At 46.7% G+C, this 15,639-nt stretch overlaps 2 protein-coding genes across 2 annotated transcripts in view; both read right to left on the reverse strand.

The window, feature by feature from the left end:
- Positions 1-15,639, reverse strand: part of PPP1R17 (protein phosphatase 1 regulatory subunit 17) — a 749,123-nt gene that overhangs the window by 47,141 nt on the left and 686,343 nt on the right. The window lies entirely within an intron of this gene.
- ITPRID1 (ITPR interacting domain containing 1) overlaps positions 3,698-15,639 on the reverse strand; it is a 95,847-nt gene continuing 83,905 nt past the window's right edge. The window contains exons 9-13 of the mRNA XM_016191658.2: positions 13,527-13,609; positions 11,115-12,386; positions 9,025-9,152; positions 6,580-6,691; positions 3,698-5,684 (exon numbers count right to left, since the gene is read on the reverse strand). Coding sequence (XP_016047144.2) covers positions 5,493-5,684; positions 6,580-6,691; positions 9,025-9,152; positions 11,115-12,386; positions 13,527-13,609 — 1,787 coding nt within the window. The 3' untranslated portion in view covers positions 3,698-5,492. The remainder of the gene's footprint in view (positions 5,685-6,579; positions 6,692-9,024; positions 9,153-11,114; positions 12,387-13,526; positions 13,610-15,639) is intronic.

Genomic DNA, 15,639 nt, shown 5'->3' on the forward strand with positions numbered 1-15,639 from the left:
GAAGTAGGTATACAGGTCTCTCTCTCTCTCTTTTTCTCTCTCTTCCTCTATCAACTCCACCCCCTTTCAATTTCTCTCTGTCCAACCAAATAAAATAGAAAGGAAAATTATAAAAAGGAAAGAAGGCCTTGGGGACAGTAGATTTATAGTATTGGCAACAAGCCCCAGTGATAACCCTGGTGACAATAAAAAAAAAAAAAACAGTTATCTGAGGACTCTAAAAAGGATATATCAGCAAATAAACTAATTAAGAAAAAATTAAAGATCAACATATCTGGAGATGAAGTCTTGCTTTTCACACCTCCCATGTTACCCAGCACAAATTCCAAGGCAGCTTGGATCTTATTTTATATTACCACCAAGGTTATCACTGGACTTTGGTGCCTGCATGCATGATGAATCCACTTCCATTTCCCCTTTTCCATCCCCCCTTTCTTTCTTAGCTAGAGCAGGGAGAAACTGAGATGGAGAAGGAGGCTGAAAAGGAGAAAGGAAAACACCTGCAGCCCTGCTTCACCATTCTGGAAGCATCCTTCCGGCAGAGGTGAAGTGGGGAATTGAACCCTGGTCCTTGCACATGGTAACGTGTGTGCTCAACCTGTTGACCCCCAGGCCAGGCCTCCAGCTTGAATCTCATACATTCGGTGTTAAGAGAAAAAAACTTCAGGAAAAAGCTTTGTTACCTGCCTGTTTCAGAGGACGAGGGAAGTCCCTGGGAGACAAAGATCTTCCCCGCTCTGAGCCCTGCTGCAGGCAGGCCCACATGATGAAGTGACAAGAGCGGAGGCAGTAAGGTGGCAGAAGGAGCAGCAGTTACTGCAGCAGGGGACCGCCCTGCTCTCTTCTCCTGCCACTTTGCCTGTAGGTGCACAATTGCAGGGCCTTCGTTGGTGCTGAAGCCATACTATTCTAGCAGAGCCATGAAAAGGAGCCGTGGGAGTCAGAGAATGCCAAGAAATTCAAAGAGAGGAGGTAGCTAGAAAAAGGAATCCTGTCCATCTGTGTATCAGATTGTGGACCCTTGTGAACAAAGCATGCCTAGAAATTTATAGCAGCAAAGCAAAACCTTGAGAACTGAACTAAAATCCAAATGATTACCCAGAGGTCAGAGTGAGCCCTGGATGGTGCATACATAGGGTGGACCAGAGAGTGTATGAAGACAGTGGAAATGGAATTAACTTGGGGACCAAATTCTGCAGGTGAGACAAGATTGTGATCTGAACAACAAATATATCCTCCAGATCAGCTTTAATGAAAACCAGAGTCTAACAGCTTAATATGAAAATATCCAGGATACAACTCAAAATTATTCAATGTACTAAAGCCAGAACGACCCTAAAGCCTTCAAAGGAAAAAAGTAACCAGTAAATGCCTTCTCTGAGATAACCCAGACGTAGGAACAATCCTGAGTTCCTTAATGTTATAAGAGGGTGACTTAAAGTCCTGAGTTCCTTAACATTATAAGAGGGTGTCATGCCAGTAGGTGGCACACCTACCCAAGTGCACATGACCATGCACAAGGACCCAGGTTCAAGTCCACAGTCCCCACCTGCAGGGGAAAGATTAGCAAACTTCAAGGAGAAAGTAAAAACAAACAAACAACTATATGCTTACTAACCAGGACTAAAGAAAATGCAAAGCAATGCAGAAAAATTTGAGAAGTCACAGGTGAAGGAGCGATGACTCCAAGGATCTCAGTTTTCCTATCAGAAAGCCTTCGAACAGTGTTCTCTCCAGTGGAATATCTGAAGCAGGGGCTGGGCAGTGGTGCACATGTTGCCATGTGAGAGGACCTGTGTTCAAGCCCCTGGTCCAACCTGTGGTGGTGGTGGTGGCAGGAGAATCTTCATGAGCAATTTCTTCAGTGCTACAGGGGTCATGTCTCCATCTCTCCCCATCCTCTCGATTTCTCTCTGTCCTAACAAAACAAACAAATAAATAAGTGAGACAGGAGTTAATTTGCTTATCAAGGAAGACATTTTTGTGCTCCACGGCCCTGTGACATGCAGGAGACAAGGCATACACTCTACTCAGTGAGAAGTCTCTCTGGACTCTTAGGGATTACTTATCAAATAAGCTACTTAAAAGTCCCAGGTTCAATCCCCCGCATCACCATAAGCCAGAGCTGAGCAGTGCTCTGGTGTTCCTCTCTGTGTCTTTCTCTCTCTGCATATCTCTCAAAAATAAAATAAAATAAAATACTTTTTAAAAAGTGTGCGGCTAAGTTATCTTACTGCGAGAACACAAACCCAGGTAGGACTGCATTTTCCGTGACCGAGGAGGAAACAGCCTTGCCCCTCCACCTGTGGCGGGCATGACTGCCTTGGTGATGTCTGAATTATCTCTAGGTTCATTTTTCCATGTTCTTTTCCCCCTCCATTTCTTCTTTCTTTACTGAGAGGATTGATGTTTTATAGTTGACCATTTACTTCTGGCTTGTTGATTTTTCCCCCTGGGCTTCTGTCTTGGTTTATTACTGCTGTGGTTCTATTTGGTTTGACCTTCATACTTGGTGTCTTTAGAGATCTGTGTCCTGGGTATTGCTGTTCGGTTACGATGTGAGGTGGTGAGGTGGTCTCTGGTGTGCAGGTTCCTAAAGCCCCGAGTCTCATCACCTTGAGGTGTGCCTCAGGAGGGGCAGAGCTGTTGTTCTAGTGGTGACACCACTTCCTTGGGAGGGTGAGAGGAAGGGTCTCTTGTGTTTGAATTGGAGAGAGAAGTAGATGACTGGAACAGCTACAAAAGAAGATGAAGATGAAGAAGGAGGAAGAGAAGAAGAAGAGGGAGGGAAAAGGGACTAACTAATAAGAACCCCTAAATAAAAGAAAACAAATAAACAAAAATTCTAAAAACAAAATAAGAGCAGAAGCAGAAGAAGAACAACAACAACAAATAGTCAACCGATGCAAACAGGAGGAGTATATACTTACACTGAGAACCAGTGAAAGAATTGACAAAGTCAGGGGGCCCGGTGGTGGCGCACCTGGTTGAGCGCACATGTCACAGTGCACAGGACCCAGGTTAGAGCCCTCTGTCCCCACCTGCAGGGGGAAAGCTTCCAAGTGGTGAAGTAGTGCTGCAGGTATTCCTCTCTCTCTCTCTCTCTCTGTCTCTCCCCCCCCCCCCCCCCCGCTTCCCTCCCAAGTTCTGGTTGTCTATCCAACAAATAAAATGTTAAAATGTTAAAAAAAAGAATTAACAAAGTCACAGAAAACTATAATCTCTCAGGTGGGGTGACTGTGGTCTGGTGAGACTTATCCAAGTTTCTAACTATTTTTTAGTTCTACTATTTTTGTAGCTCTTGCTAATATCATTTTTAATAGTCTACAATCCCTACAACTTATGTCTGTTCTTTATTGTTCAAATTACAGTTCCTATTCAGTTATGTGGCCTGCCATCTGACAAGTACAGAATTTGAAATGTTTTTTTTTTTCTTCAGTGGAACTTTTACCCTTCAACCTCTTTATAAAAGCTGTATCTCTATTTTATTTGGCTCATTACATAATCTACAGAAATGTATTCCTTTTTACCACCAGCAGCAAACACAAGACAATTACAAGAGACCAGATTCTCATGTCAGTAGAAAGTCTTGATTTTACTTTTTATCTTTTTTAGCACAATGACTTCATTTTGAAGAACAGATAACTTTAGCCCTGCAGACAAAAAGTCATATACATATATATGATTATCTGTGAAATAAACAACATCTAGAGAGGAACTACGGAGGGACTGTCTTCTGTAGGCTTGAAAAAATAAATTTCCATACACAGACCTCCATGTTCATACGCATGCTGTGGTGTGAGGCAGTTCAAGGTTCATCTGTTTCTGTGACACATGCTGGGTCTTCACCCATCTGTAACCAATTCAAGGAAACCACGTGATCTGAGTTTACGACCGTTGTAGCTCAACACAATCTTCTCTATTCAAAGGCCAAAGCTTTGGGCTTTGACTATTGACGGGACATCTGAATAGAATGAAAGTAACATAGGCAGGGAGCCCCTGTGCTTTGATGGAGAAGAGCAGAGGTGTTTGCAAATTTCGATTTCTAAACTTGTAAATGATCAGGTAGTGTGATTTTCATTTGTTCTTCTTGTTCACTGAAAGTGGAATCACTCCTTGCTAATTACAACGTTTGCTCTATCACTGACTTTCTAGCAGTACAAACATTTAGTGTCATGATTTCTGCTCTCAACTCTATGGTCTGTTCTTCATGAAGATTGTTAATCTGAAGAGAGCCAAACTTTAAGGAGAAAGAGAAGGCAGGATCATAGAATTGGATGATATAACAGTAACATCCACCAGGTCATCATTCTGAGACTGTAAAGAAACTTGTGTAAAGGAACTTCTTGGCGACAGGAAATTGTTTGTTCAGAATTGTCAAGTGTGCAGCTTCCTGATGTACTTCTGGGGTTCAACTGTCTCCAGGCTGTTAAACAATCTCATAGCTTAGAGGGCCGTGCTGTTTTTCCCTCTTCTGTTATCAATCAACCAAGTTGTTCTGATGCCATGAGCTAAATCAGCCTTCCTACCCTGTTCTCTAAAAGAAGAAACCCTGTTATTTCCTTCAAAGAACTCAGTTTCATATATAAATACATTTACACACACACACACACACACACACACACACACACACACACACACTCTCTCTCTCTCTCTCTCTCTCTCTCTCTCTCTCTCTCTCTAATGGGAGTGGGGGGGAGATAGAGATAATTAGACATCACTCTGGTCTACGAATGCTTGAGAGTCCAATGCCTTATCCACTGTGTTATTTCCCAGGCCTTGAAGTTCATTATATTTTGGTGTTCACATTCTATTTCCCTCACTAAACCATAATTTTCAACAGGGTATTGTTTTTTATTTTTAAAAAGCATTTATTTATTTATTATTGGATAGAGACAGAGAGAAATTCAGAGGGGAGGAGGAGACAGAGAAGGAGAGAGGCAGAGAGACACCTGCAGCCCTGCTTCACTGCTCGTAAAGTTGTCCCCTGCAGGTGGGGACCAGGGGCTTGAGCCTGGGTCCTTGTGCACTGTAGTGTGTGAGCTTAAGAAGGTGTGCCTCTACCTGGCTCCAAGAAGGTAAGTGTTTATACTTTGATACATACATACACTCATGTACACACACACACACACACACACACACACACACACACACACACACACACATCTTGATCACTATACAGTTCCTGTGCCAAGCACATAGTAGCTATTTGATATTCACATAGTAAATACATTCTATTGAGATAATATCAAAATAGTCTTGAGTTCCTCCTGGGTAGAGCCATAGAGTAAAATTGGTAGTTACTTCTACTTTGGAAAGATCTAAACCCTCTTGCTCTGGTTAGAGTGTGCTCTTATATTTTTCAGGAATGTCATGAAGTCCACTCAGATCTAGAGGAAGAGATCTGTGTTCTTTTCAACAGCAGGACAGTTTGTCAAAGGAGCAAGACAGGACACTGTGTGAGTTGACAGAGACATCCTGGGGGTGCTCTGTCAGGTAGGTGGAGAGATGGCAGCCGGGTGGGTCACTTCTGAGCAGGGAGCCCGCTGGTCCTCAGAAGCCTGGCCAGTCATGACTGTGTGGGTTTGGGGACACAAAGTCAGGTCTCTCTTTTCTTCCGTCCAGTCATATTGACGCAGATTTGCACTGAGCTTAGGGGTGTCCTCAGACAGTAACTTAAAGGGCTAGGAGGAAGACAAAAACAAGGGTGAGCAACTTGCCACATTTGCACTAAACAAGGGAGAGGCAAATTTGTGGAAAAGGCATTTGTAGGCAGTGGCTTCTACAGCATGGCTCCTGTGAGCTTGCAGCCATGACTTACTTTAAAAGCTGTGTTTTGTTTCCACATGACAATTCAACCCCCACTAGATCCTCCTCCACCATCATGTTATATGGAAAACTAAGAAATGTTACACACATGTACAGAAAAAAATATGCTGTGTTTTGTTCTCACTGGGAGACTAAGCTAATGATAGCTTTTTTTTAAAATGTATGTGTGTATTGTTTTTGTAGAGACAGAGAGGTGGCAAGGGTACATGGCATAATGGTTATGCAAAACGACTCTCATGCCTGAGGCTCCAAAGTCCCAGGTTCAATCCCCTGCACCCCCATTAACCAGAGCAGAGCTGTGCTCTGGCTTGAAAAGAAAAGACAGAGAGGCAGAGAGGCAGATGGAGAACGAAAGAGACCATAGCACTGAAGCTTCTTCCCCCAGTGAGGTGGCGTCAGGCTCAATCCTGTGTCCTCGGCATGACAAAGCCGTGCCCTATCCAGGTGGGCGGTTCCATTGCCCACTTATCTCCCACTTACTTATAGGGCAGTGGGGAAATATTGAATGGGAGCGGGGTGGCTCCAGTCCTAACCCTCAATCACCACCAGCAGGCCGTCTGACCGTGGCTCTCCACGGGTCCTGTGACCAAAGGAACCAACTTGTGTAAGCTTCAGCTGAGTCGCTGAAAATGAAAGTCTTGACACAGTTCCAGAATCTGAAATCCGCACACAAGATCTTTCACCGAACACAACCCTACCCTGGTGGACAGGATGGAGGCAGTTCCGCCTTCCCCGACCCGTCCTTCTTACCAACAGAATCCCTTCTCTGATCTGTCGAGCCCGGTCTCCTAGCTGAAATTCTAGCTCTTCCACTTGCTCCCGCAGTGCCTCGCGTAAAGCTTGTAGCTGTTCAGCCTCCTCCCTGCAAGTGAGCAGCAGAAAACCACATTTCACAGTCGCCCAAGACTGCCCACGGGACACTTTCCCCTCTCTTCTCAATAGGCACATGACTCCTGACATTTCTCATGACTCTTTATTACTATTGTTATTATTGGACTGAGAGAGAGAACTTGAGGAGGGAGGGGGGTGATAGAGAGGGAAAGAGACAGAGAGACACTTGCAGCCCTGCCGTCCCTCTGCAGGTGGGGACCAGGGACTTGAACCCAGGTCCTTGTGTACTGGAATGTGAGCGCTTAGCCAGGTGTGCCACCGCCCAATCTTTTGACATTTCTTGAAAAAGAAAATGTCTGCTTCTTTTTTTTAATTTTTAAATTTATTTCCCTTTTATTGCCCTTGTTTTTTATTGTTGTTGTAGTTATTATTGTTGTTACTGATGTCATTGTTGTTAGATAGGACAGAGAGAAATGGAGAGAGGAGGGGAAGACAGAGAGGGGGAGAGAAAGACACCTGCAGACCTGCTTCACTGCCTATGAAGCGACTCCCCTGCAGGTGGGGAGCTGGGGGCTTGAACTGGGATTCTTGAGCTGGCCCTTGAGCTTTGCACCACCTGCGCTTAACCCGCTGCGCTACCGCAGGACTCCCTGTCTGCATCTTTAATTGTATTCAGGGCCTGCACACATATACATTTCCAGAGGCCTTTTAAAAAATATTTATTTATTCTCTTTTGTTGCCCTTGTTTTATTGTTGCAGTTATTATTGTTGTCATCGTTGTTGGATAGGACAGAGAGAAATGGAGAGAGGAGGGGAAGTCAGAGGGGGAGAGAAAGACAGACCTGCAGAACTTGTTTCACCGCCTGTGAAGCAACTTCCGGGCAGGTGAGGAACCAGGGGCTCAAACCGGGATTCTTACGCTGGTCCTTGCGCTTTGCGCCACCTGCGCTTAACTGGCTGCGCTACCGCCTGACTCCCCCTCCACCCCTTTTTTAAATTGTTTGAGTGACTGCAGTGCAGATTAGTTTCTATGCCTTCGGGCTCACCTGTTGAAGAGTACAAGCTGATGACTTTTAGTAAGTCTGTCACTTTGTGCAGCTAATGGCACCATCCATCCAGTTTTGGAAAGTGTCCACAAACCACGATGTAATCACTCTGTAAGGCTGACAACTCCATGACTTCCCAGAGACCAGTGGGAACTCGGGAGGCCAATGCCTTCCCCTCCACCAACACTGTCACCCAAGAACTGATGGGAAACTCTGTGACCTGTTAACCTTCAGATTATCACCTACCTTGATACCATGTAGGATTAGTTAGTAAAACTGTAAAGATACTGTAACTGTCCTGAGATAACTGATGTGCCTGCCATTTGATATTTACCCTGTGCCATCTATATCTTTGCTGTGGCCCTAAACTCCTTTCCAGATGTGCCCCTTATTCAGCTTTCTGTGGAATTTCTTTGTTACAAACCTATAAAAAGATGAACCGGGGTCGGGTGGTGGTGCACTGGGTTAAGTGCAGCATCGTGTGAGTGCAAGGATCCCAAGTTTGAGCCCTCGGCTCCCCACCTGCAGAGGGGTCACTTCTCGAGTGGTGAAGAGGGTCTGCAGATGTCTAGTTATATCTCCCCTTCTCTATCTTCTTCTCCCTTCTCAATTTCTTTCTGTCCTATCCAATAAAATATGGGGGAAATGTCCCCTCCAGGAGCAGTGGATTCATAGTGCAGGCACTGAGCCCAGAGATAACCCTGGAGGCAAAAAAAAAAAAGAGCTATTGTTTGTGAGGGTGGACACTTCTCCTGTGTCTCTCAGACTGAAGGGTGTTTGCCATGCCAGCCTTCCTGAGAATAAACTTCAGTCGTGGAATATTTTTCTTTGTTTGAATAACTTTGACTCTGCCCTTGGAGTGCATTCCTGCACTTCCCTAAGTAGAGAACTCTCTTGTTTCTTTATACAGAATCCCCAGTCCTTCCCCTCAGACCACTGCTAACCAACCTAATCTGCTTCCTGGGACACAGATTTTTGGTCTATGTGAGCACAGGGCAGATTTTAGAAGCTTTCATAACCCCTAACCTGAGCTTGCCTGACACCCACTCACCCCTGCTGGCTGGTCCCCTCCCCAGCTGATGGCTCATCTTCTGACCTAAGACAGCCCTGGCCTCAGAGAATAAGTACTGCTGTCAGCCAAGTGGCACTCATAGACTCCCACCAAGAAAGCAGAAGCAGAATCCGGAAGGCAGAGGGAACAGTGGCCAACTGCCTGTCATCCCCGCTCCCCTGTGCACATCTGTCCAGCCCTAATTACCTTTCCTTGCTCCAGCTGTGTGGGCTGGCACTTACTTTGATGGCTCCCCTGTATAATTACCTCTCCTCTTCTGACATGTCCCCAGACAGGAGTGCCTGCTGTCCCACAAGGTGCTGTTCGATTTCTTCTAGATGCTCCCGGAAGCTCTGGCAGACTCTCTTCATTGTTTCCACCTCACGGACAGTGCACTGAGAACATATATCATTAGCAAGAGCTGAGAAGGACTTCTTTGCAGATTCTCCTCAGTTCATCTTCCCACACAGAGCCTGCCTTTGGGGGGTGGGGGGGGGGCTGACACATTATTAGCAAAACCCTGATGCTCAGTGAGGAGTGCTCAGTCTTTAGCTTCTTGGAGTAACTAGCAGGAATGCTTGACTAGGACAGAACAGCTGTCCTTTGGGTTAGTCCCCGCACCTCACTTCTGAGACAGGAAGCCAGTCTGGAGGTCAAGGTGACACGGGAGAGGGGTGAGTGCTGAGAAAAAGCTGAATGTCATTTGATTTTGTTTGAAATGGTGCTGAGTACTGCTTTGTGTCACATCTTAATAACAATGAACACATGTGTTTGGATGACATGTGTTTGACTTGCTAAGAATAGTTACATTAGTCTTAGCTGTTATACCATAGTTCCTGTCGTTGACATCTGCAGACCCAATACTATTCATGCAATAAACCATTCAAAGCAAGGCCGTATTCGGGAGGCCCAATCACCTTGGGTGAATAAAGTGAAAACAAGATTAAATAAAGGGACTACATTGACTCGAAAAATCTCCCCCAGATCCTGTGCAGGGAGAGATAGGGGAGACTCTGAAACACTGCCATCTTGTGGTCTTTCATAGACATGGCAGTGCACTCCATTTCAAGTCTAGAAATAGTTTCAGAAATAAAAGAAACCTTAGATTTTTTTGGGGGGGGGTCGGGGTGGGTGGGTGTTTGAGTCTTCATCCCTTGCCCAGTGTAAAGTTTGAGTTGTTGCCCCATGAAATACAAGGCCTTCTCTACTGATCCAGGCCTATTCAAACAATTAGTTTCTGAAGAGTCAATGTCAGCCCTACAGTTATGGTGCCTCAACTTTTAAAATTTTTATCCATATGCATCTTCACATGTGATACTTTAATTTTTGATCAATGAATAAACTGACTTTCTAGATCATGTCTGACCTTCAGAATTAGTGAAAAGGGAGCTCTAAATGCTTACTGATTTTTAAAAACTTTAAATAAGTGATTTAATGATGATTCACAAGATTGTAAGATAACAGGGGTACAATTCCACACAGTTCCCACCATCAGAGTTCCATGTCCCATTCCCTCCATTGGAAGCTTCCCTATTCTTTATCCCTCTGGGAGTCTGGATGAAAGCTTATTGATTTATGAGGGCCTGACCAAGCATGGGAATCATTCAGTAGCCTCAATATCTTCTTTTAAACGAGTTTAACACATGTAAACTCAAAGTCCCTCTACATGGTCTGAGAGGGTCTAGATTCAAGATAAGAGTACTGATAAATTGAGAAGGAAACCTGACAGAAAAGAACAGTAGTTTTTTTTGTGTGTGTTCAAAACACAAGTAGTTTTGTCTAGGCCTTTCTGTGTGTCGGGCACTGTGTTGGATGTCTGTGAAAATCTAGCACAAAAGGGGCCGGGTGACGGTGCACCTGGTTAAGCACAGTGGCCCATGCAAAGACCCAGGTTCCAGTCCCCTGCACCCCACCTGTAAGGGGGAAGCTTCACAAGCAGCGAAGCAGATCTGCAGGTGTCTGTCTTTCCTTCTCTCTATTACCCCTTTCCTTCTCAATTTCTCTCTGTCTTATCCAGTAAAATAGAGAAGAAGAAGAAGAAGAAGAAGAAGAAGAAGAAGAAGAAGAAGAAGAAGAAGAAGAAGGAAAGAAAAGAAAAGAAAGAAAGAAAGAAAGAAAGAGAAAAAAACAGCCAGCAGGAGCAGTGGATTTGTAGCACAGGCACTGAGTCCCAGCAATAACCCTGGAGGCAAAAAATAAATACAAATAAATAAATCACAAGCAATACACGACTTGTGATCTGAAGTGGAAATGTCTGTCCTGAGAGCTGTCATTCAGAAAGGCAGGCTGCACTGACCCCACAGGGTTTGCCACAGGAACGCTGGCTTCTCACCTTGGCGGGGGAGCCAAGTACTTACAGAGCACAGCTGCCTCACTGTAGCTGCCTGCAGAGCTCCCAAAGTCTTCATCAACTGCTCCTCCGGATGGTGAGTATGTGGGCAGGGCCAGTGCCTGCAGGCTGAGGACACAGTGTGGGGACTTGCCCTTTCTGAGTGGCGGTGAGGATGGTGATGGCAGCAGAAGCAGCTGTGGGCGGGTGTGGCTGGGGAGGTGCCCATGGAGGAGATGCTGGACAAGCCGGTGTCTAGAGAGACAGATTTGGTGAGGGGCTGGGCTGTGTGTGACAAGCTCTTGCTGCTTGGAGCTGGACCATAGTGCCAGAGCCAGGGCTCACACAGATGCGTCTGGACCCAGGCATCCTTGACTTGCTTTGCTTTTGTCCCCAGCACTGGTCCCGCTGTGGTGATTGTGCATTCCCAAGCTGCTCCTCTAGAGTCAGTCTCCAAGGCCATGACCCTGTGGGCGTCTGTGGCCAGACTGCAGGGCGTCCGGATGGTCACAGACTGGGAGCTGCCAACACCTGAGCCAGCATTTGGAGAAAGATTTTCCACCTCCTCTTCTGCCCTCGGTGGCGTCTGACCTGATGCCTCACACATCGGCTTCGCTGGAGGGGTCCTTGCAGTCGGCGTGTCTGGGCAGGAGAGGGACTTGGCAGCTGTGCGGCGAAGGTCAGGTGTGGAGGGTGCAGCGGCTGCACCGAGCTTGCATGCTGGCTGAGGTGGATCTTCTCTGGTAGGGGGGAGGCTGATGGTGCCAGGGCAGAACGGTCCACTGCCTACTCCTGGCGGCACCTCAGAGCCCACGTGAAGACACTTGTCCCCAGGATGGTTGGTCTCGGGGTGTCTTTGAGACTCACAGTGCTGGCTGTGCTCAGGCAGCAGAAGCTCCTCTCCCGCGCCTGCGGTGTGGGTCCTCTTGACTTCTGGAGGGCAGACAGACTCGGAAGTCGCTATGCCTACAAGGACCTCCTCCGTCTGAGCCACGGCTGAGAGTGGCTGCACTGGGGTGTCTGTCCCTAGACTTTCTCGCAGAGTGTCGGCGGCCATGTCTGGGGTGGATGGCTCTGGTGGCCCCTTTGTGGCCTCCCACGGAGAGTCTTTCTCCACCACAGATGCTGAGGCCTTTTCTTCCAAGAAGCTCCAGTCTTGACTCGAGAAAGATGTGCTCACCATGCTCTTGGCGTCAGACTCATCTGACTCTTGTTGGGCGGACTGGCAGCTGGGGCCCTGGTCTGAGTGTTTGCTGTAGTCATTCTTGGCAGTACTGTGGCTGTAGGATAAGGAATGCACCTGCAGGGACCATTGAAATAAAGGAAAATCATCAGGGAAAGGGCCCACTGGGTTTAAGAAGGTTAGAGGGGTAGCATATAGGTTATCCCAATCACTTACAAATGGGAGGCTCCCAGGACTCAGGTTCAGTCCCTGGCACCACCATATGTCAGACTGAAGCAGGGATTTGATTAATTTTTTTAAGAGAAGCATTTAGAAATAATTTTCTTGGGGGCTGGGTGGTGGTGGTACACCTGGTTAAGCACTTATAGTACTAAGCACAAGCCCCCACACAAGGATCTGGGTTTGAGCCCCCAGCTCCCCACCTGCAGCTTCACAAGTGCCAAACCAGGTCTCCATGTGTCTGTCTTTCTCTCCCCCATCTCCCCTTCCTCTCTCAATTTCTCTCTGTCCTGTCCAATAAAATGGGGAAAAAATGGCCACCAGGAGCAATGGGTTCATAGTGCCAACACTGACCTTTGATGATAACAAGGGGGTGGGGAGGGAGAGAGAGAGGAGGGGTATGATTCTCCTAACTGTTAACATCAACTTAGGAACCACAAGGTAAGGGCTGTAAGCTCAATTAAAGCAAAAAATAGAGGGTAGAGGGAAGGATTGAGGATCGTCGAGGGTAGAGGGAAGGATTGAGGATCGTTGAGGGTAGAGGGAAGGATTGAGGATCGTCGAGGGTAGAGGGAAGGATTGAGGATCGTCGAGGGCAGAGGGAAGGATTGAGGATCGTCAAGGGTAGAGGGAAGGACTGAGGATCGTCGAGGGCAGAGGGAAGGATTGAGGATCGTCGAGGGCAGAGGGAAGGATTGAGGATCGTCGAGGGCAGAGGGAAGGATTGAGGGTCGTCGAGGGTAGAGGGAAGGATTGAGGATCGCCGAGGGCAGAGGGAAGGATTGAGGATTGTCGAGGGCAGAGGGAAGGATTGAGGATCGTCGAGGGCAGAGGGAAGGATTGAGGGTCGTCGAGGGTAGAGGGAAGGATTGAGGATCGTCGCGCTTAACGGTGGCTTGTCAGGATGCCTCCCTCGTCCCTGGCCCCTCGAGTGTCTGTGGCATGTCTCCTGACACCTGGTCAGCCTTTCCAGCTGTGGCAGTGCCCGCTCAAGTCTTCTTGCCTTCTCAGCCTGCCTGTCCCCCACATGGTCACTACCTGCAGGCCCGGCTGCTCTGCTGGTTCCTCCAGGAAGCCGCTGCTGTCAGACTGGCAGCTGTTTGTTCTGTTCACTGTGGCACCTGTGGAAGGCAAGAAGGAGACCTGGAATCAGTACGGAGCAGGCTGCCAACGGGCCCAAGGTCAAACTTCCTTACATGTTACGTCCCTGAGAAAGGCACACTGTGAGGAAGCACTAAAACGCACAACAAAAGAAGAGGGACTGGAGGTGGTGAAGGACTCTGGGATCAGAGGGAGAGTTCAGGTCCCGGAACAGGGTGGCGGAGGAGGGCCTAGAGTGGGTTGAATGTTGTGTGGAAAACTGAGAAGTGTGAGGCGTGTGCAGAACACTGCATTTCATTGTGGACTGTAAACCGTGACTCCCCCCAAATTTACATTTGCGAATGTGTAGAGATGATGTATACATCTATATGAGCATATCTACATCTTAATGAAGTTCATTTTTGTTTTTTAATCTTTAAAGACATTTTAAATTATCTTTATCTTACATTTATTTATTTATTGGATAGAAACAGACAGAAACCAAGAGGGAAGGGGAAGACAGAGAGGGAGAGAGACAGAGAGGTACCTGCAGCACTGCTTCACCGCTCCTGAAGCTTTCTTCCTGCAGGGAGGGAACAGGGACTTGAACCTGGGTCCTTGTGCTCAACCAGGTGAACCAGCACCTGGTCCCTATGGATTTAATGTTCATATCCTCCCAAATTTCTTATATTGAACACTGAAACCACAAATTGATAGTATTAGGAAGGGGAAACTTTGGAAGATTATTTGGTCGTGAAGATAGAGCTCATATGAGTAGGAACAGAGTCTTTATAAGAGAGATTCCAAAGTGACCTTGCAGATTTCAGCTGGCAGGGACCCAGGTTCAAACCCCCAGGTCCCGCCTGTAGGGTAGAAACCCCACAAGTGGTAAGGCGGTGGTGTAGGTGTCTGTCTCCGTCTTCCCTCTCAATTTATCTTTGTTCCCATCCGACATAAATCAATGAACAAAACCAGTGGTAGCTACCACTGTGTAAGAACCCAGAGAAGACACAGTCTATAAGCCAGAGAGCAGACGTCATAATTAGTATGAAGACCACCATGTGGAACCTGCTAGGTGGAGAAAGGGACTTTCTTCAACAAACGGTGCTGGGAAAATTGGGTTGAAACCTGGAGAAGAATGAAACTGAACCACATATATCCTACCACATACAAAAGTCAACGCCAAATGGATCAAGGACTTGGATGTTAGGCCAGAAACCATCGGATACTTAGAAGAAAATACTGATAGAACTCTTCTTTATTTTTTTTCCTTAAGTATTTTTATTTATTATTGGGTAGAGACAGAGAGAAATCAAGAGGGAAGAGGAGATAGAGAGACAGACACAGAGAGAGAGAGAGACCTGCAGCCCTGCTTCACCAGAGAGAAATCAAGAGGGAAGAGGAGATAGAGAGATAGACAGAGAGAGAGAGAGAGACCTGCAGCCCTGCTTCACCAGAGAGAAATCAAGAGGGAAGAGGAGATAGAGAGACAGACAGAGAGAGAGAGAAAGAGAGAGAGAGAGAGAGAGACCTGCAGCCCTGCTTCACCACTTGGGAATCTTTCCCCCTGCAGGTGGGGACCAGGGGCTTGAACCTGGGTCCTTGCACACTGTGATGTGAGCATTTCACCAGGTGCACTACCACCTGCCTTGGACAGCACTCTCTTCCATGCAAGTTTTATAGGCATCTTCCCTGACCCAAGAAGACCACTAAATGCAAACCTGGCACAGCAATGTTACCTTGCTTTCTTGTTCATTTATTCACTTATTAATTTCTGCTTCTTAAACTGGACTGAACACACCACCCACAGATGCCAGAGAGACTATCTGGTGATCTGGTGACTAAATCCCTTTGCCCTAAGCAGGACACTACCCCTTTCCCAAGCTCTCCCCCCACCCCCGACCCTCTCTAAAACCATACAGCCCCAGTCTGAAAGCAAGATGGTTTCTGGAGACATGAATCCACCATCTTCACAGGTAGCTATAATCAAAAATAAATCTGGTCTCTTCTTACCAAATATTTGTCTCCTGAGAATTGGTTTTCAAATTCTGAACAATGAATCTTGTCATCT

Source organism: Erinaceus europaeus, chromosome 8 (assembly GCF_950295315.1).
Source record: "Erinaceus europaeus chromosome 8, mEriEur2.1, whole genome shotgun sequence".
In the NCBI taxonomy this organism is placed as follows: Eukaryota; Metazoa; Chordata; class Mammalia; order Eulipotyphla; family Erinaceidae; genus Erinaceus; species Erinaceus europaeus.